Source organism: Drosophila sulfurigaster, chromosome 3 (assembly GCF_023558435.1).
Source record: "Drosophila sulfurigaster albostrigata strain 15112-1811.04 chromosome 3, ASM2355843v2, whole genome shotgun sequence".
NCBI lineage: Eukaryota > Metazoa > Arthropoda > Insecta > Diptera > Drosophilidae > Drosophila > Drosophila sulfurigaster.
The window spans coordinates 13,255,272-13,274,779 of NC_084883.1; the positions used below are offsets into that span (position 1 = coordinate 13,255,272).

Sequence of the window (19,508 nt, forward strand, 5' to 3'; positions counted from 1 at the left end):
ATATTTATGTATATATTTGTATATATATACGTGTATTTATAGGTGTATAATTAATTGTTTTTGTTTTTGCATTTTGTTTTGGATTTAAAATATGTTCGCTGTTGCGAAAGTCGCTTCTTCGCATTTACAGTTACAATTAAAAGTATTACCTTGTATAAAAATAATAATAATAATATTAATAATAGCGCGTTACATTAATAGTGTATGTGTGTGTGTGTTGTATGCATGTATGGGTGTTTATGTATCGATGCGACACACGATCGGATGATCAGAAGAGTGATCATGATCGATGTTGTCGCCTCGTTCTTTCATTTTGTGTTGCGTGTTCTCCTCCATAGTTAAAATAACTAAATGTAGTTTAATGTTTTTTTTGTTGTTTTGTTTTTGTTTGTTGTTGTTGTTTACAGCATAAGTTAATTTAATTTACGTACATTGAAAAATGTTTTCGCCCTCTCTCTCTCTATCTCGATCTCCCTATCATTATTATTATTACAGTATTATTACTATTATTATTATATATAATTTGTTTTTTTTTGTTTTTTCTTCTCTTTATATTTTTTTGTTTTCTTCATCTTCGTTAACGCACGCTGCCTACGCCATTCGAATGGGCGTGGCAGTCGATGCTAAAGCGCGTGGTTCTGAAACGGCAAAACAGCTCAAAAAGCCAACAATGCCAAGTGTTCTCTGTGTATGTGTGTGTGTGTGTATTAAGTGTATGTGTGTGTGTTGTTGAATTACATTTTTGCTTTTTTGCTGGATTCGCAGTACTAAACATATTTATTAGCATTAGCATTATCATTATCATTAGCATTTCAAATTATTATCAAATATGTACAGTTTGCTATTTAACACTTGAGTTTTCTTCTTCTGTTTTCTGTTGTTTTTTTTTTTTAGGTTTTCGTAGTTTTTCTCACTTATGCTTTTGTTGTAAATTAATTTAATTGAAAATAATTTAATTGCTTGCTGGCTCGCAGAGCGCTTCGATTGGAGGATAATGCAAGAGCTGAGCGCGATACTATTACTATTATTATTATATACGATAATAATAATAATTATTGGGTTTTTATGCTTTAAGTTGTAGTTAGGGGTTAGGCGATCTTGAAAATAAGACCTAAATCGTTACACACACATATCTAAAATTAAGCGAACTTTGTTATTGGTGGCTTTTCTCTCTTTTCGTTTGTACACACTCCTCTTTCTTTCTTTCTCTCTGGCGATGTGGCATCTGCTGTGTTTAGCAAACAAATCTACAAAGTACAATTTACATTAATAATCATAAGAGTTACTAAATCATCACGCTCAGCTCTCGCTTGCCGCCAGCGTCAAGGCCAGCCAGCAGACAAGAATTTTGCAAAGAAAATCTACCGAGGATTGTGTGGGGAGCAACAGGCAGGCAGGCTTAGCTATATTCACACACTGTGGAATAAATGCTATTACATCTATATATATCGGTTCTATATAGATTGCCATCTAGGCAGACGCCTGCTTGCCGAGCTTCACCAGGCAGAGCGCACAGCAGCACTGCCCCAATGCCAGCATTAGCGGACTCGATCTCGCAGACGACGACGATGACGACGACGTTGAAGAGGACGAGGATGATGACGACGACGACGACGACGACGATGTCGATGACGATGACACCGATGTGGGTGGCGTCGCTGTCGCTGTGGAGGCCAGACTGAGCGAGGTGCCGCTGGGCAGATTGAGTGTGCAACACTTTGCTGCACATGCCATCGCCTTTGGCTGTTAGCTACCTTCCGTGTCTCATCTGTTGATCGCCGGTGTCGCATTCACTTGACTCGTCGTCGCACTTACACCTCCACCTCCTCCTGCACCGCCATTGCCTCCTCCTCCTCCTCCAGCGGTTGCCACTGTTGCTCCACTGCCGTTGTTGTTGTTGTTGCTGCTGTTCGCATTGTTGTTATTGTTGTTGTTATTATTGTTGCTGTTGCTGCTGTTGTTGTTGTTGCTAGTGGGCAACACCACGCCTCCATTGTTTGCAGTCGCTATGACGTGCTCCACCGTCAACTGCGCCTTGCCCACATCCTTGGGCCCCGTCGTTGTCACCACCTCGCCAGCCGACGACACATTGTTCGCATTGCTGGTGACCAGTTGCCTTATGGTTGTGGGCGTGCCACCGCCTCCGCCGCCCGTGCTGTTCACCGTGGTGCCCAGGGGCAGAGTGCGTGTGAGAATCGCCGAGTTGTTGAGACGTCCACGCAGCACCTGCTGCAGTCCAGCGCCCAGTTGCATCTGCATCTGTCCGCTGTTGTTCTTCTGCAGCGGCTTCACATTCAACAGACTCGTGTAGAGCACTCGCTTGTCGCCCGCCGAGACGGGAACTTGCACCGCCTGGCCACCGCTTGTCTTCAGCTTCTGGTGCTGTTGCTGCTGCTGTTGTTGCTGCTGCTGCTGTTGCTGCTGCTGCAGCGTTGTGCCCGTTTTGTTCAGCACCACGGTGGTTGCGCCCAATTGCTGCGATGCTTGGGAGACGAGCTGTGCTTCGGCTGTGCTCACAGCACCGGCACTGCTCACAAAGTTCAGCTTGAGATTGGCATTGGGCAGCTCCTTGTAGTGCAGCTTCTGCTGGCCCGCCGCATTGCTGGCTGCCACCGCTGCCTGCAGCTCGCTGGCCGTGGCAATGGTAAAGTTTCCACCTCCGGCGCCGCTGCTGTTGCTGCTCGTCAAGAAGATCTTGTTGGCCTGTTGAGGCGCCGCCTGCGATGTGATGATCGCTGTCGCTGGCTGGAGACTGTAGTTGTGATTGGCGGCAATGGCTGCCGCCGAATTGGGCTTCTGTTGCTGCTGCTGTTGTTGCTGCTGTTGCCCCGCCTGCTGTTGCAGATTCAAATCGGAGACGAGCAGCGGAAACTGTGCCATTTTAATCACCTTGCTGAACTTGGGCAACTGTTGCTGCTGCTGTTGTTGTTGTTGTTGCTGCTGCTGTTGTTGCATGGCATCGCCGCCATCCTGCAGCGTCAGCTGTTCACCGCCTCCGCTTGCTGCCACCAACTCATCCTCGTGCAACACAAGTTGCTGCAGCTGCTGCTTCGTCAGCTGTATTTGTTGCTGGGCCACCGCCTGTTGGCCCACTTTGCGCTGCGAGAACTTGCGATTCAGCAACAGCTTGTTGATGTCTGTAAAAAAGAGGAATGGGAAAAGTTGTAAATAACAGTTTATTCTCTGAGTACAGTTGCCTTTGCTCATTAGAAGGGAAACCTTTTCACACTCTCACTTTCCGCAGAACTCGTCCTGCAGCTACCTGCTAAGCCAACCCTCAGCCCATCCTAAGCTGTCTCGGCTGCTCGAAATTCTGAAATACCCGCGAAATTGCCAAGGCAGCAGCTGAAGCTGAAGTTGAAGTGATTAGCTGCAGCTAGGTAGTTGCAGCAACTGCCTGGGATATTATTTGCTATGTTGTCAGCTATAAAGGCATTAGGATTGACTTGCTGTTGAAAATATTCCACGAGATTTCTTAGAATTTCGTCAGCCACTTCTACTTAAATGGCAAAAATATGCAAATGTAATCAGTATTATTAAATGTGTCGATTTTAACCCCTTTTAGTTAATCCGTGCGTCACTAAGAACGTGCTAATTTCGTCGATAAATACAGCACGCATCTTTCTTGGTACTTTCTTGATATTTGCCGATGTCACCTGGTCTCTTTTTATAACCGCTACCCATAGAGTAGAAGGGTATTATAACTTTCTGTCTACTTATGTGCTTTGGCTGACAATCCCTGCAATACCTTGCATGTTGTACTATATCAATATACCATATATAGAATTTGGTATAGTTATAGAATTCTTGTGGTATGCTAATTTTAAAATTAACATCGCACGGTTTCAGCTTTCAGTACGCTAAATATAGCCATCGGTATATTTGATATATTTTTGGTATATATTAATTTGCCATATTTTAAGTTTAATACAACAGCAAATATACCAAATATAACATTATATGTATTTTTAGTATTTGTGTGGTATATTGATTTTGTATATTTTAAATTAATACCACACTTTTTGGGTTTTTTAATATACCAAGTCTAGCATTTTATATATTTTTAGTATATTGATACATTTTAAAATTAATATATTTTAAATTTATATATTGATATATTTTAAAATTAATACCACACTATTTTGCTTTCATTAAAAATTGTTAGCGGGTATCTCACAGTCGAGCACACTCGACTGTAGCTTTCTTGTTCATAGTCACACTTTTTCATTTAGCAATAAATTTTCACTGTAAATTCTAAAAATTATTAAGTTCACTTTGTAATTTTAGTCACTAAATTGAATTCGTCTCATAAACATTAAAATATTTCTACCCGTTTAAAATATTGTCATAACTTTACATTTTGCAGCTTATTCATAAAATCAACAAATAATTTCTTTCCCTTGCTACTATCACATTTACCGAATAAAGAGACGTCAAGATCCCTAAGCACAATGAAGATCTTTAAGGACATTATCACTGGCGATGAGATGTTCACCGACACCTACAAAATGAAGCTGGTGGACGATGTGATCTACGAGGTGCAAGGCACCCTGATCAGTCGCAATCAGGACAACATTGTGCTGTCTGGTGCCAATCCTTCAGCCGAGGCTGATGAGGAGGGCAACGACGAAAGCGTCGAGACTGGCGTTGATATCGTATTGAATCATCGTCTGCAGGAATCTTTTGCCTTTGCCGACAAGAAATCTCTTACACTGCACCTGAAGGGCTACATGAAGAAGGTGCTTGAATTGTTGCAGGAATCTTCCCCGGATCAGGTTGATGTCTTCAAGAATAACATGAACACAACAATGAAGGGTATTCTGGGACGTTTCAATGAATTGCAATTCTTCACTGGCGAATCAATGGACATCGAGGGCATGGTTGCCATGTGCGAATATCGCGAGATTGACGACGAAACTCTGCCTGTCTTTATGTTCTTTAAGCACGGTCTAATCGAGGAGAAGGTCTAAGCATCGACTGCGATTTTGTGGCGTATTGTAATTTATCAATTTTGTTGCATTAAAGATTAAAGAGAAAAGCTACATGAAAAAGATTCGTGATTGAGTATGGTATTTAATTATACTCTCCCTATAAGTATGCTATGGTATTATTTAAACACTGAAGACAATTTATATTGGAATCACTGGAATTTGTTACTCATTCTGGATTGAATATAAGCTAGAAAGCTTAATTTCATTCCTTATGAATAAAAGTGAAACACAGCAGTATTATTCTTAAAATATACCAAAATAATCATTGAGGTCAATTTATAGCAGATTGTCAGGCAAAGCAACTATGTTAAGAACCGCTTATTTAAATATTAGTTATTTAAATAAGTATCTTTAAGATACTGTCAATACCTAAAAATGCTGCAGCATTCGTTTAGAATGATAAATTTCAAATCAAATAACAATTAACACCTCGAATTCCTTATAGAGTGTATAGATCAATATATGCATCGACTTCTACACATTATCTTAAATGTAGAATTCTCAAATTCACTGACTGACCACTTTGTTTAGCCTTCTTCATCTCACTCCTCACTCATTCCTCTTCTGTCTGTCCATTCCATTTTCTTCCACTTCTCTCATCTTTTCTCTCATCATCTCTCAACACTCATTGCTAAAATGCTTGAAAAGTGTTTCAACAATTTGCTACAATTTGAAAGCGTTGACCACGCTGACTCACCTGTGTTTTCGGGTCCATTCAGCTGTCGCTTCTGTGTGGGACGTCCCGTCCAAAGAATCTTGTTGCCCACCGCAGTCGCCGAGTCCGATGTGGTGCTGGAGAGCACCGCTGTGGTAGCGACTGCCGTATTGGTGCCGCTCACTTGACGCCACACATTATTCCGAGCTGAGGTGGTCAATATCAAGGGCGTGCTTGTGGTTGTCTGCTGTTGCTGTTGCAGCTGCTGTTGTTGCTGCTGCTGCTGTTGCTGCTGCAGCCCCGAGATGCTGTGCACCGCCAACTGTTGTCCGCTCGCAGTGTTGATGATGTTCACACTCGACGGCGTCGACGACTGCGAGTTGCTGTCATCGTTCTGCAGCTTCACATTCGACAGCGTGATGACCGTGTTGGGTCCGAGGGAGGTGCTGCCACCGCTGGCGCTCTTCTGTATGGCATAGGTCACCTTCTGACCGCTCACCTGGCCGGCAGCAGTCATAATCTCGCCGCTGCTCGTCGTGTAGATCATGTGGTTGCCACTGCGTGTCGTCACAATACTCTGCGATGAAATGACTGCTGGAGAGCCGCCCAATTCGCGTGGCATTTGGAAGAGCAACTGTTGCTGCGGCTGCTGCTGTTGTTGTTGCTGCTGCTGTTGTGATTGCTGCTGCTGCTGTTGTTGTTGCTGTGGTGTCGCCTGTCGCTGTTGCACCGTCACGTTGCGCAGTTGCGCCTGCGCCAATTGGTGTTGCAGCTGCTGTTGCTGTGTCGTCAGTGTTGGCAACGTGGGCAACGGACTGCTGCCCGTGTGCGGAGTGATGGTGACAATGTCGCCCACAGCTGCGCCGCTGCTCACAAACTCGGTGCGAGCAATCAGCTGCGTTGTGTTGGGTGCTGCAATTGTGGCAAACTGATTCAGCAGCTGCTGCGACACTTGCACTTGTTGCGGCTTCTGTGGCAGCAATTGCTGTTGGTGTTGTTGATGCTGCTGCTGCTGCTGCTGCTGCTGTTGTTGTTGTTGTTGCTGGGTGGTGATCTGGGCGGGAATGCTGAGCAGTTGCGGCTGCGCAGCAGCAGCCACTGTGGCATGGCTGGCAATCAGCGGCGTGGATGCTGCAACTGGCACTGGGGCTCCCACAGTGACTGCCACAGTAATCGGAGTTGCCACGGGGATTGGGGCAGCAACTGCCACTGGCGGTGTGGCTGCCACATTGACAGGCGGTGGGGTGGCAAGTCGTGCAATCGCTGTTGCTGATGCAGTTGCTGTCGTTGCGGTTGTTGTTGCTGTTGCTGCTGGCGTCTCCAGCGTTTCCAGCTTCACTTCCGGCACTGCGGCAGCAATGATGGGCAATGATGTCTCGGCAGGTTCCTCCTTCACCGGTGGCGTTTGACTAAAGAACGCCGCTGGACGTTCGGCCACCGTAAAACTGGAGCTGCCCAGCGGCGTCGAAGTGCCTCGCAAGTGTCCGCGACTGCGTGAACTGCGCTTCAGGTCGCTGGCATTGTTCGGCTTGCAGTCGAGCAGGTTGTCGGCATTTTCCACCTCATCGACGGCCGCCTCGCCATCGAGAATGCCATTCCAGAAGCTGGTGGCCTGATTGAGCGCCTTTGGATCATCCATGCTGCACTCTTGCAGTATGTTGACCAGCATGTGATCGTCGCCCAGCAGATTGTTAATGTCATTAAGCGAATCGCCGCCACTGAGATTGAATTCCAATGCCGAGCCGGAGCCCAGGGCCGAGCCCGTGTCGGAGCAGTTGCCGTTGGCATTGTCGGGACTGCGATTGCTGCTGCCACGTGCGTAATCCAGCGCGTAGGCGGTCTGCAGCAGCTGTGCATCCGCATCGAGATCCGTGTACTTGAAAGCGCTGCTCATGAACTGTGCATCGTCGCCATCATCGTCCAGGCACTTGCCCAGTCGACTCAGCTCTATGCTAATCGGTGTGTCCTGTGTCCAATCGACCAAGGCGCCATCGCCGCACAGTTTGCCCGTCTCCTCCAGCTCCAGATTGCTGTCCGACAACTCATCCGTGGGCGTCTTGGGTCGAAAGTGCAACCAATCACGGCGAATCTCCGACAGCAGCTCGTTGCAAATGTCCAGCCGTTGACTTGAGGTTGGCGACAGTCCGCCCATGTAATCGTAGGCATCGTAATCGTCCTCCGTCACAGCCGGCGAAGCGCCTCCAGCGCCGATAGCATCAATGTGCAACTGTTTGTTGTGCAGCCGAATCACGTCGGGCATTTGGTTGAAGCAACGCTGCTGATCCAGCTTCTCCTCCTGCTGTTGTCGCCGTTGCTGTTGCTGCTGCTGCGCCTGCAACTCCTTCTTGACCGCCGTGTGACGTATGATGCTGCTCAATTGAGCCAGATTCACATCATCCTCCGCCTCGTCGTCGTCCATCAACTCGGGCTGACTCTGCATGGACGCCGCTGTGCGCTGGATGCTGCTCAGCGGCTCATTGGAATCATCGGCATCGATTAGCTCACGCTTTATCGTCTTGGCCACCTCCTCCAGCGTTGCTCCAGCTCCGGCAGCGGCAATTGCTGCTGCTGCTCCGGTTGTTGTTGTTGCTGCTGCTGCCGCTTCGGCGGCACGTGCGGCGGCCGCTGCTGCCGATGTGGATGCCACCGGCTGCTCGTCGCGAGTTGAGCCATTGTCGTCGTCATCGTGGTTATCTGCAGTCACAGCATTCGCATTTGGATTCACATTCGCAGTGGCATTCGCGTCCGCTTCCTCCACTTTTATCACATTGAATTTTTCGCTAATGCTAACATTCTTATTCATATTACTACTACTACTATTACTATTGTTGTTGTTGCTGCTGTTGTTGTTGTTGTTGTTATTAAACACGGTGTTGTTGTTGTTGTTACTATTACTGTTGTTGGAACGGTGGTGCTGATGATTGGCGTGACGTGACTGCTCTACTAACTCATCGCAACTCATCTCCTGCTTCACTTCCAGCTCCGATTGCTGTTGCTGTTGCTGCTGCTGTGGCTGCGATTGCAACTCCAACTGCTGCATGTGCTGCTGTTGCTGTTGTTGCAGCTCTGTAGCCTTGGACTGCTCCTCCGCTGGCACCTTCTGCGCCGTCGTCGCCTGCAGCGCCAGAGTCAAACGATGCAAGTAGGCGCGAGGCAATGGTCGCAATGGTGGCGGGGCAGCTCCTTCATCCGTTGCCATGCCACCTTCTTCACTCTCGATGGCCGCACTCTTCAGACGCTTCACAGCATTCAGTTCACGCAGCTGCTGCTTCTTACGCCTCAGCCGACGACGCTTCAGGCGCACTTCCTGCGAATTGTGCTGCAACGTCACCGCCGAACTGTAAGCGCCCAGCCGCGAGATATTCTCATCTTCCGACCACAGATCGTACTCGGCCTCATCCTCGTTCTCATCGTCATCGTCCGCCTCCTCTTCGGGCGCCAATGGCACCGGCAGCTGTTGTTGTTGTTGTTCCTTCTCGCAGAGCGGCTCCACTTTGACAACGGGCTCGTTGCTTATCGCAGCGCCATCCGCTGTGGTCGCTTTGCTCGTGGGCAAATCCACGACGGTGGGCGGGGAGCTGGGCTTTGTCAGCAACAACTGTTGTTGGCCATTGCTCTTGAGCGGCTTTCCGGCCTTCACCACACTCTCGAGCACCGTGTAATCGAACTGTGACCACAGGTCATCGAATCGGCTGGTGGCACGATCCAACAGCACACGACCGCCACGTCCAAGACGACGACGCGCAAAGCCAATGCAGCGAGGTCTGTGGGAGAGCAACAAGTAAATTAAAAGGCTGCAACAGAGCAGAGAGACGGGGGGAGACGCACCTGGGATAGTTGATCGAGGTGAGCGTATAGCGATACTTGGCATCAGGTCCAATGGCCGCCGCACCGGGCGGCAGCTCATCCTCCTGCTCTTCGGTCTCATCCGGCGACTCCCAGGGCCAGCGACCAGCACGATCTCCACGCATCTGCATAAATAAAACGCATTTAATTAAAGAAATCATATCAAAATTAATTTCATTCTCTTCTCGATGCTTACCCGCAGGTAGTTACAGCTGACTTTGCGTCTAAATGCAAACGGCGCCTCCTCCTCGCTCTCGGAGCCTAGCTTGTTGCCATTCTGTGCGCCCCCACCGAGATAATCGTCCTCCTCGCTGTCCACATTCGACTCGACGGCCGCTGGCGAAGCGCTCTGGCGATGCAGGTGATGCAAATGGGACAGATGCGCCGGCGAAACACCTGATGCCGATGTGGCCAGGCCGAGACCCGGCAAATACTGTTGTTGCTGTTGCTGCTGTTGGTGCTGCTGGTGCTGTGGGTGTTGCTGCGCTTGGTGTTGCTGCTGCTGCTGTTGCTTCTCGCGTGGCAATTTATGCTTGCGCTTCCGATACGGACGCTTCTCCTTTCGACTGCTGCTTCCATTGCCGCTGCCTGCGCTGATGCCATCTACAACAAAAGAAGAGACAAACAAGATTAGCATATAGTAAAAAATAAATAAATAATAATGCAAAATCAATTTGGTATTGTATATGACAGCTAGAAAGAAGCATAAGTCTTTCTTTATAAACGTTCTTTATCCTGACTAACTACCTCATCTTTATGGTTTAACATTCAGTTCAAATTGCAAACGAGGCAAATACTGAATCACAGTTGAAATGAAACTTAAGTCGAATCAAATGGGTAAACTTCCAAATTGATATAAAAAAGAATGAATTGAATAAGTATTTAACTCATTCTCTAATAGAAAACAACTAACACTCTCATTGATAGCTAAACAAATGCGCTCCGTTTCAACCAACTTAAATGTGATAATTAAATGTGACATTTCAAAAATAATTGTTTTGAATAGATTATAACTTCTGGGAATTTCTTAGCTAGCAACTATTGTAAATTACAAATACGAGGCAAATACTGAATCACTGTTTAAAAGAAATGTTAGTCGAATCAAATGATAAAACTTGCAAATTTATATAAGTAAAGAATGAATCAAATAAGTATTCAATGAATGCTATAAAAGAAAAGAGCTAAAACTCTCATTAATAGCTAAACAAATACGCTCCGTTTCAGCCGTTTTAAATATGATAATTAAATGTGACATTTCAAGAATAGATTATAATTTTATTCTGGGAATTCTTTAGCTAGCAACTGTTGTAAATTCCGCACATAAAAATCAATTTTGCACATTTCCAGGATAACTCGCAGTTGAGCTACCTGCTTTGTGGACTTACCCATTGTCATACTCGATGTGTTCAGGTACTGCGACGCCTGCGCATAGACGGACGTGTTGCCAACACCGCCAGAGGCCAAAACACCCGGTGGAAGAACTCCACCGGCGGCCAGAAGAGCAGCTGTGCCTGGTTGTCCGCCTGCTGTGGCGCCTTGTGAGTATTGATTCGTATACAATGAATTGTACACAGGTCTGCAAAACAAAATAATTTGATATTAAATTCATATGCACAATAAAATTACTCCATTTATATAAATACGCACCTTGAGCTCTTGTATTGCGCATTGAGCTCAGAGTAGACGGCACCATTAAAGTCACGCATCTCGACGCGTTTCTCAAAGATCTCTATAGTCGTCTTGAGATGATCACGCTTCGCATCCTCGCGTCGTCGCACCATCTCCAGCATTGTTGTGGCACGCTGCAGATCGCGTCTGTAATGAATTCAACCATAAATAGTATACAATTTAGTTGAATAATCTTTGTTCACTTACCGCAACTTGAGCATCTTCTCGTAGGAGGCTTCATCGTTCTTGCGATTCTTGCGTGTTTGCATTTTCTCGGTGCGCCGTCGAAATGCCAAATAGGGATTATTGGAGCTGGCGCCAGGTCGACTTTCTGTCTTCACCGTAAGTATCAGCGGATGTTGCTGTGTGGCAAACAATTAAAAGAGTTTAATCAGTGTAACTTTTATGATTTTCAGTTAAGTTTCGCTTACCATCTTGAGGCGTTTGTTTAGCCAGTAATCGTACACCGATATGCTCGTCTCATCGTCCTGATTGAGCAGCGTTCTGGCCTCGTTAAGCGTAACAACTGTTTGGCCCGAACTCTTCTCCAATCGATCCATCATCTGCTCGAAACGCAGCTCCGTCAACTGCAGACGTTGCTGCTGCTCCAGCCATTCCATATCCGCCCTGTCCATATCATAATCCGGCACTTCTGTATCCAAGCCCAGAGCTGCACAAAGAGTAAAGTTTTAGTTCAGAGATCTTTATTTTATAGAGGGGTTCAACTTACGTTGCATGTGGATCATTTGGCGTGGCATCTTGTAGTCGGGCGGATAGTAGGCATCGTAGAAGGGCTGATCCGTCTGCAGCACTTCGGGCGTGGGGATGATTAGACCAGTGCAAATGGCGCGTTGCAAGTGATGCTCCTAATTATGGGAAAGACAAGAAATATACGTATTTTAGAAATGTGCTGCACATCAAATATGAATATATTTGTACTATTCTGTACTATTTGAAAAACATATTGGAAACAAGTACATATGGAATAGATCTCTTAGTATACTACATTTGTATTATTCTAAACTACAACATGATAATTTCAGTTAAATCATCGAAGTTTCATACTTTACTTGAGGCTATAGTTCTTTGTTAATGGTTTAGGTTTAAGGTAATTGATTCACCGACTTTAGCAACTCACCGACTCTTCCTCTTTCTCCATGCCACTTGGCATTTGGGGCACAGCGCGATTGATGGCCGAATACTCGGGCAGATCGGGCAGCTCCTCCGCCAAGTAGATGGGCATCTGCTTGGACGGATCCAGGTGACGTGCTCTGAACGATAGTTTCGACATTTTGTGGCTGTTTTTTGTTTGTGTTTTGGTTTTTTGGGGTGTTTTATTTGTTGTTGTTGTTGTAATGGAACGTTTTGCTGATAAATATGTGGAATTATTTGTTGTTGTTAATGTAGCTGTAGTGTTTGTTGTTGATGTTGCTATTCTTCTTGTTGGTTGCTGATCGTTTGTTGTTTGTTGTGGGTGTTATTGTTGGTGATTAGTTTTTGTGGCTGCTGCTACTTCTAAGTTGCTAGTTTCGCTATGCAGCGGCAACTGCCAACAAATGCCACTTGCAACGGCGGATTCTTGCTGCTTCTGCTGCAACTAACTGCCTCGACTCGCGTTGCTCCTGTTGTCGCTTTGGCTAAACACACTGAGCTCGTCAACAGTTTCGTTGTTCTTGTTGTGGTGACTGCTGCTGCTGTTGCTGCTGTGCTTGTTGTGGGTGTTGTTGCTAGCCTCGCGTTTGAAGCGCTTCTGGATGGAGGAGATATGCTGCTTTTAAGCGTATGCAACGGCGTCAACGTTAACGCCGTACGAGTCTTATTTGTTGTTGGTGTTGCTGTGTGGTTGTTGTTGTTGTTGGGTTGCAGCACTTGCTGCTCTACCTGCGCCTCCGACTGAGCACCGGGGCTGCGGTGGCAATGGCTGCTCTGCCAGCTAATAAACGCAGCCCCTGTGCCCGTTGCCCTTTCCGTACCCACGTCCTGGCTCCGTTTATTGCCGCTCTTGCTGCTTTTGCTGCTGCTTAGCTTCTTCTTATTTTTAGTGACAACTGCAGTTGCAACTGCTGTGTATAAAGTTGCGTCCAATGCAGTACTTGCTGTTGACGCTGCCTCACTTGAACTGTTGTTGTTGTTGCTACTTCTTCTGCTGCCGCCGCTGCTGCTGCTGCTGCTTCTGTTGCTGTCGTCGTCCGCCGCTGCCTCTGCTTCTGCCGTCGTCTGCTGCTGCTGCTGCTGGTGCTGTCGTTGCACGTTGTATGCGAACAGCGCTGAGAGCAACAACAGGGCCAAAGAGATTAGTTTATTGCAATTACGACGACAACGCAGTGGTAGCAACAACAATAACGATCGCAGCAATTGTGTCGACGACATTTTTCACGTTGAAATCGAAAAAATTATGTGAATTGGCATAATTACGTTGATCAAATTTGCACATTTCAGTTCATCTTTATTCCTTATTAATGTTGTTTTTTTTTTTTTTTCCTTGTTTCTTTACTATTCCTTTTATTGTTATTCCTAAATTATTGTTGTTGTTGTTGCTCTTCTTCTTGGGTTTCCTGTACTTTTAGTTGCTGCAGCTGATAATTATCTGCAAGACAACAACAAAAACAAGTAAGTAAACAAATCCCACAAACACACACGTAAACGTTCACTCTACGTTCACACACATGCACAGGCACCGACAACTGATAAAAATAAAATGCGCGCGCGGGAAAAATGTTTTGCTCTGAAATTTTGAATCGCAACTATACACACGCATATAACCGAACACACAGAATCTCCCACACATACGCACACACTCTCACAACCATTATTTTTGTTTTTGTCTTCTTCGGCTGGTTTCAACAACGTATGATCGCGATTTCGATGTTGCGCGCTATGATGATGATGAATCATTTTCACTCTTTTTTAGCTTGCAATTAATTCACAATGCGTTGCGATTAAATCACATATACTTGTAGTTGTGTTTTTTTTGTATCTATTATTGTGCATAGAACGACAACACCACACTTATCACAAAAAATGCATAATCATAGGATAGGCGAGTGTAGAAAAGATAGAAGCAGAAAAGCCGCGCCGCCGATGCGAGCGTAAAAAAGGCGGCATAAACAAACACACACGCGGCGAGTTCGCCCAAACAAACGCGGCGAAATGACCGAAGAAAAAAAACACGAAGCCTATGCGCAAAATACGATGAAAAAACGTAGCACTCGTTCATGTGAGTTTTGTTTTTTACATTTATTGGCAACAGCAGGGCTTTTCGATAGCAGCGGTATATTTGATGGCGTTTTAATTAATTTTTAACACAATTTACCGCGCTTTTCACACACCTGCACGCACAATTTTGTTGATAATTCGATGAAAAATTTACACAAATTTCACGAATTTTGCGTATAGCGTGGTTTTGCTGGAAGCAGTAATGGCGGCCACAGCCGAAGACTAACGACGACGCCCAGCTCTCCTAGGCCGCGAATTGTTTGTCATTGTCGTCGGCGTTGAGAGCAACGGCTTCGAAACTACAAACATAAATTTTATTTACACAGTGACTAATAAAGCAAATAACGCATGCCAATAAATTAATTAAGCACTACAAATTAATTATTTATGTTAATTAAGCGCGTTGCACACATAAAAATAATAAATATCGGTATAGTGCGCAACGGCGTCAATTAAGATTAACACGGCATAGAACTCTGCGACTCCGAAGCGTGCACCAGTGTCGCCCTCTAGCGAGCTGCACACGAACGAGTGGCAAACGCACCGAAAAGTTTTTTTCACAAACAAGAAAATCGATTTACATTTTTCACGCACATTCTTTTGCACTAAATTTGACTTTATCACGTCAGAATTGGGTGGAAATCATGTGCTTTCACTGTATTTTCGTTTTCCGCAGCGATATTAGCAATATTTTGACAGTTTCGTCAACAAAAACGTTTAAAATTGTTTTTCTTCTGCGGACACGTTTTTACTTAATGGCGGGCGGCCATCACGAATTGATACTAAAGTGTTTTCGGAGTTGAACGCTCGTCGTAATGCTGTGGAAATTATTTTGGGTCGCTCAAATTGCGTTGCATTTAATGAATTCGAATGGGGTTTTTGCTAAAATTTGTAGAAAATAATTCTAAAATTAATGCATACAATGGGAACATAAACACATTCGGCTGGAATTGTTTAAATTGTTATTACCAACACCAATACCTTGCCAGCGTGTAATAACAAGCGTACGATATGGCAACAACAACAATAACATAACCTTGCTGTACGTCAAACAGCGATAGCAATATAAAATTTCTGTTAATTAACAGCGATTAATAATTAATTCGTGAACATGTCCGTTACTACTTAATTTATTTATTTTTTTAACTTAATCTAGATACAAATAAAAAACATATTTTTCATTTTTTAATGTCATCGGATTTATAAAACACAGCTGTTCTAAATAAATATTCATAATAATCTTCTGTTAACGCAGTTTGTCGTCTCCAAATGCTAACGGTAGCGCCACAAAAACATATTTTGGTTTCTCCATAAAAATTATGAATTGCGGGTAAAAAATTACATTTAATTAAGATTATAAACAATAATTCTTTTGATATTTTGACTTTTTTGCGGTTATTTTTTGTAAACTATCTATCGATTTTCACCATGGGAATATCGAATCTGCTAGTTAACATTGTGCACAACAGGGCTGCCGACTCGATAACGATAAACAGGTACGATAAATGTACAGCTTAGGAAATTTTGATAAACGTTAAATTTGAATTTCCAATTTAGTATTGACGGTATTTGAGTAATCTGCTTAAGCATCTACAATAACAACAACGAAATTTACATTTAATGTGCTTTATTTGTAAATTATGAAAGTTGTTTGGTAATTATCTTAATTTCCAACAATTTTGCTAATAATATTTTTAAATTATATTTGGTGATATTTCTCATATTATTTATTTATAATCTTGCCGCGTATAATTAGGTACAGTAATTGAACTTTATACATCCAAGAAGTAGAATAAATCTAGTGCGTTTAGATTAATATAGTGCTCAAAGAGTGACCTGATAATAATGCTAAATAATGTCTTGAGGAACACTTATAGAATAGTGTATGTAATTGCTGTTTCAGTTTCGGGTATTGTCTTAAAAAGTATTAAGAATTTAAAAGTTATTTCTTGATGTGTAATTTAATTGATTACATTTATAATGTTTAATACTAATCAATAACTTAATTAAGGGTATCGCAAATTTTTTCGGAAGATTTAAGGCTGGCTTAAACGAAAAGCTGAGCAATATGAAACAGAAAAAAAAAATGAAAGCATATTTATGCTCGTACTAAAATATATTGTATATGTTGTATGTGTGTAATTGCTTATTGGAAGAAAGAAATTGGAAAGCTTTATTGTCAAATAGCCCTCGAAAAGCACATTTAAAATAAGCCTCAAAGCTTTGTCTTCACTTGTTGATCTATTTGCCGGTTAGCATTTGTTTCCATCGCCGCTTCCTGCCACGTTTGCTGTTGTTGCTGCTGCTGATGCTGCGGCGATGTTGCTGCTAGAGATGTTGTTGCTGCTGTTGTTGTTGCTGATGATGATGCTGCTGCTGTTGGCGTTGGCGGTTACGGCAAAGACGTACACATTTATACAGTAACTTGAAGGCTGGCCCTGTGGCCGAGTGCGCTTGCCTCGCACTATTGATAGCATGACAGACGACACACATTTGACACGCACACACGGGCACAGGGCCGTGCCGACTGGACGCAGTTGCTCGGAAATGGGCGCGCGCAGTTTTGTCCACAATCGGGTGACAATCGGTTTGGCAATCGATTGTGGAGCAGCTGTCGCGCCATTGCGGCTACTGTCATGGTATGCGATGGCGTACATGATGAAAAAATTTAAGTCAGACAGTGGTGGCGTATGTGAAAAAGCACCATTAGCGTATATAATTTGTTGTTTTTGTAATTGTAATGGAAGCGCCTTTCGCGTGAGTGGGCTACAGCGCAAAGGAGTGGGAGGTGACAGAGACAAAGAGAGAGAGAGTAGAAGGCAGCAGCTGCGAGAGAGCTTTTTGACATTTCGACTGCAGCGCCTGTGCAGCTGTTGTTATACTGACCCACTGACCGAGGGATGGAGAGAGAGAGACGGAAAGCGACTGTTTTGGTTGGGCAAACTGAACGCAGGCCTTTGTTATACTATACGGGATGTACAATATGGTTGTATTAGTGTGTTTATGCATATGTGCGTGAGATGTTGCTGTTATTGTTGTTGTTGTTTTTGCTGCTGTGCCGAGTAGTTGAGAGATTGTGCTTTATCAAAAATCATACAAATCATACAAGAAATCATGATCCAACGAAAGCTGCGCGCTCTGCGTTTGTGGCTTAAGGGGGGCGGGCGAAGAGGGACTTGGACATAATACTCGTACTTAGGCGCTTCTGAATAAACTCAACTAAGAAATCAAAATAAAAGGAAATGTTGGTTTTTCTTGAGTTCGTTTTTTGGTTTTTGTTGTTTTTTTTCTTTTCGTCTTTTTTGTTTTTGTTTGTTTTGTTGGTTTTCGTTTTTTTTTTTCTTTTGCAATATTCATCAACCAATACCAATATCATTGAAATATTAACTGTTATATTGGTAAAGTCTTTGATATTAATTTAGTGCTTTTTGTATTGTGAGGAATCTATGGATGTGGCTCCAAAATGGGTCTGAACTCGCCTAACACTCGCATCCTGCATTTGTATTGTATAACAGTAGTCACGATTTAAATGGAAATTGAGAGTTGGTTTTGTGCTTGTTGTAGATCAGTTAAAAGTGGTTCGGTTTTTGTATTTGTTTTGTTTTATATTTCGTTTTTTTTTGAGTGGTTGGATATGCACTTGAAACTAAAGAAGCGGATCAAACTGTCTGCCAAGCCCATGAATATATATACATTTTGTGGTCTATAGAATGGTCCTTTCATGCTGACTCAAGAAACTATATTGTATGTATGTACATCCCTTGTTTTGATGTGATATCCCAATCTCAGAGTCACGAGTGCATATCCCAATTATGGAAAGTGTGGCTTGTTTTGTTGTGTGGTTACTACGGAAGAAGAAGTGTCTAGTTCTATGTTTTATATTTGTTTGTGGAAAATATTAGAAAAGAAAAAGAATTTGTAAAGTAAATATTTATAGAGAGAGATAGAAATATGTATACAGATAAAGATAAATAGATAAAGAGTTGTAGAGAAAGAGATAGAAAGAGAAATAGATCAGAGATAGAGAGAGAGATGGTTTTGTTTTTTTTTAACTACAAAAAGTACTAAACTAAAATGATATTTTTCATTTTTTGTATTGTTTTTTTTTTTGCACTACAAATCTGTGTGTGGTGATTGCATTAAATTTGGTATTTTGTTTTTGTTTTGTTTTTTTTTTTATAGAAACTGGAAAACGCATTAACTTTCAATCAAATACTGGTTATAAGAATATTGTCCACATTCACAAACCGAAATTGGTTATTTATATAGTATATATATTGATATATATGTTAATGTTAGTATATATATGATAGAGTCAAATAAACCAACATACCAGAAAGTAACTCAAACACAAACTCAACTCAAACGAAAACGAAAACCGAACAATACTAGAAACGAAACGAATATAGTATAATATATGGGGGAATAATAGGGTTGCCAAGTGTAAAGAGTTATACAAATCTCTGGGGTGTAATGGAGTAGTGCATGTACTTAGTAACAACTACAAGTATTGTATATATATTTATGTTTATATGTAGGCCAGGTATCATCGCTTGAGCCAGGGGCAACGAAATCGTAATCGAAATCGAAATCGAAATGAGAAGAATATGGTGCAGAGGAGAAAGGCCCGTTGAACTTACCTTTCGATAGATGATGAAAGAGCACGACTGGGCGAACGATCAGTTATCGGTTATCGGTAATCGATGATCGCTATCGGTTATCGGGGACTATTGAGATACGAGAGAACATGCGTCACGCTTGGACGGAGATGAGTTTTGATACAAGTATTTTATATATTAAGCATGTCCTAGGGTTGCTGATTGTTATATTGTTGTTGTTATTGTTGTTGTTATTTATACAAGAGTAATTAATTAGTTGAGCAAATAGTTAGTAACTAAAAGCCGATACTAAGTTGATAATTAGAATTATATTACAGATGGATAGTGCAGGTGGAGAGCGAAACAGAGAGAGAGGAGAAAAGTGAGTGAAAGTTGAGAAAATACAAAGTATACAAAGCAAGTACAAATACAAATGTCGAGATGAGATAGTATTACAATGTATTTAGTAGTATTGTAGTAAAAATGTTTATTTCTGCCAATTAGCCAATTTGTTGTTTTTTTGTTCAATTACAT

General features: G+C 43.2%; 2 protein-coding genes across 9 annotated transcripts; one reads left to right on the plus strand and one right to left on the minus strand.

Annotated features, from left to right (window-relative positions):
* Nucleotides 1–810: 810 nt before the first annotated feature.
* On the minus strand, nt 811–15,153 carry LOC133844354 (uncharacterized). 8 transcript variants are annotated; one of them, XR_009894601.1, is made up of 12 exons: nt 14,958–15,153; nt 12,299–13,747; nt 11,891–12,026; nt 11,592–11,830; nt 11,368–11,522; nt 11,140–11,307; nt 10,878–11,068; nt 9,689–10,095; nt 9,475–9,617; nt 5,689–9,410; nt 1,366–3,137; nt 811–1,247 (listed from the first exon to the last, which is right to left on the minus strand). XR_009894601.1 is itself a non-coding variant. In XM_062278297.1 (11 exons), exons 2-11 carry the CDS (start codon nt 12,449–12,451, stop codon nt 1,765–1,767), a joined length of 6,687 nt encoding a protein of 2,228 aa, XP_062134281.1. In that variant the 5' UTR covers nt 12,452–13,747; nt 14,971–15,153; the 3' UTR covers nt 811–1,764. The 8 variants fall into 8 exon arrangements, 7 of the variants coding, with proteins under 7 accessions (XP_062134281.1, XP_062134280.1, XP_062134284.1 ...); XM_062278297.1 differs by having other exon boundaries at nt 811–3,137; nt 14,971–15,153; XM_062278296.1 differs by having other exon boundaries at nt 811–3,137.
* LOC133844356 (translationally-controlled tumor protein homolog) lies at nt 4,286–5,051 on the plus strand. Its single transcript, XM_062278303.1, has one exon. The coding sequence runs from the start codon at nt 4,452–4,454 to the stop codon at nt 4,968–4,970; it is 519 nt and encodes a 172-aa protein (XP_062134287.1). The 5' UTR covers nt 4,286–4,451; the 3' UTR covers nt 4,971–5,051.
* Nucleotides 15,154–19,508: the final 4,355 nt, after the last annotated feature.

Excerpts from the sequence above, each read along its gene's own strand:
- LOC133844356 (XM_062278303.1), top strand. The coding sequence starts at position 4,452 with ATGAAGATCTTTAAGGACATTATCACTGGCGATGAGATGTTCACCGAC.
- LOC133844354 (XM_062278297.1), bottom strand. The coding sequence starts at position 12,451 with ATGTCGAAACTATCGTTCAGAGCACGTCACCTGGATCCGTCCAAGCAG. Across the intron at positions 9,411-9,474 it reads ACCTCGATCAACTATCCCAG|ACCTCGCTGCATTGGCTTTG; the intron begins GTGCGTCTCCCC and ends GCTCTCCCACAG. Across the intron at positions 3,138-5,688 it reads GAATGGACCCGAAAACACAG|ACATCAACAAGCTGTTGCTG; the intron begins GTGAGTCAGCGT and ends TCTTTTTTACAG.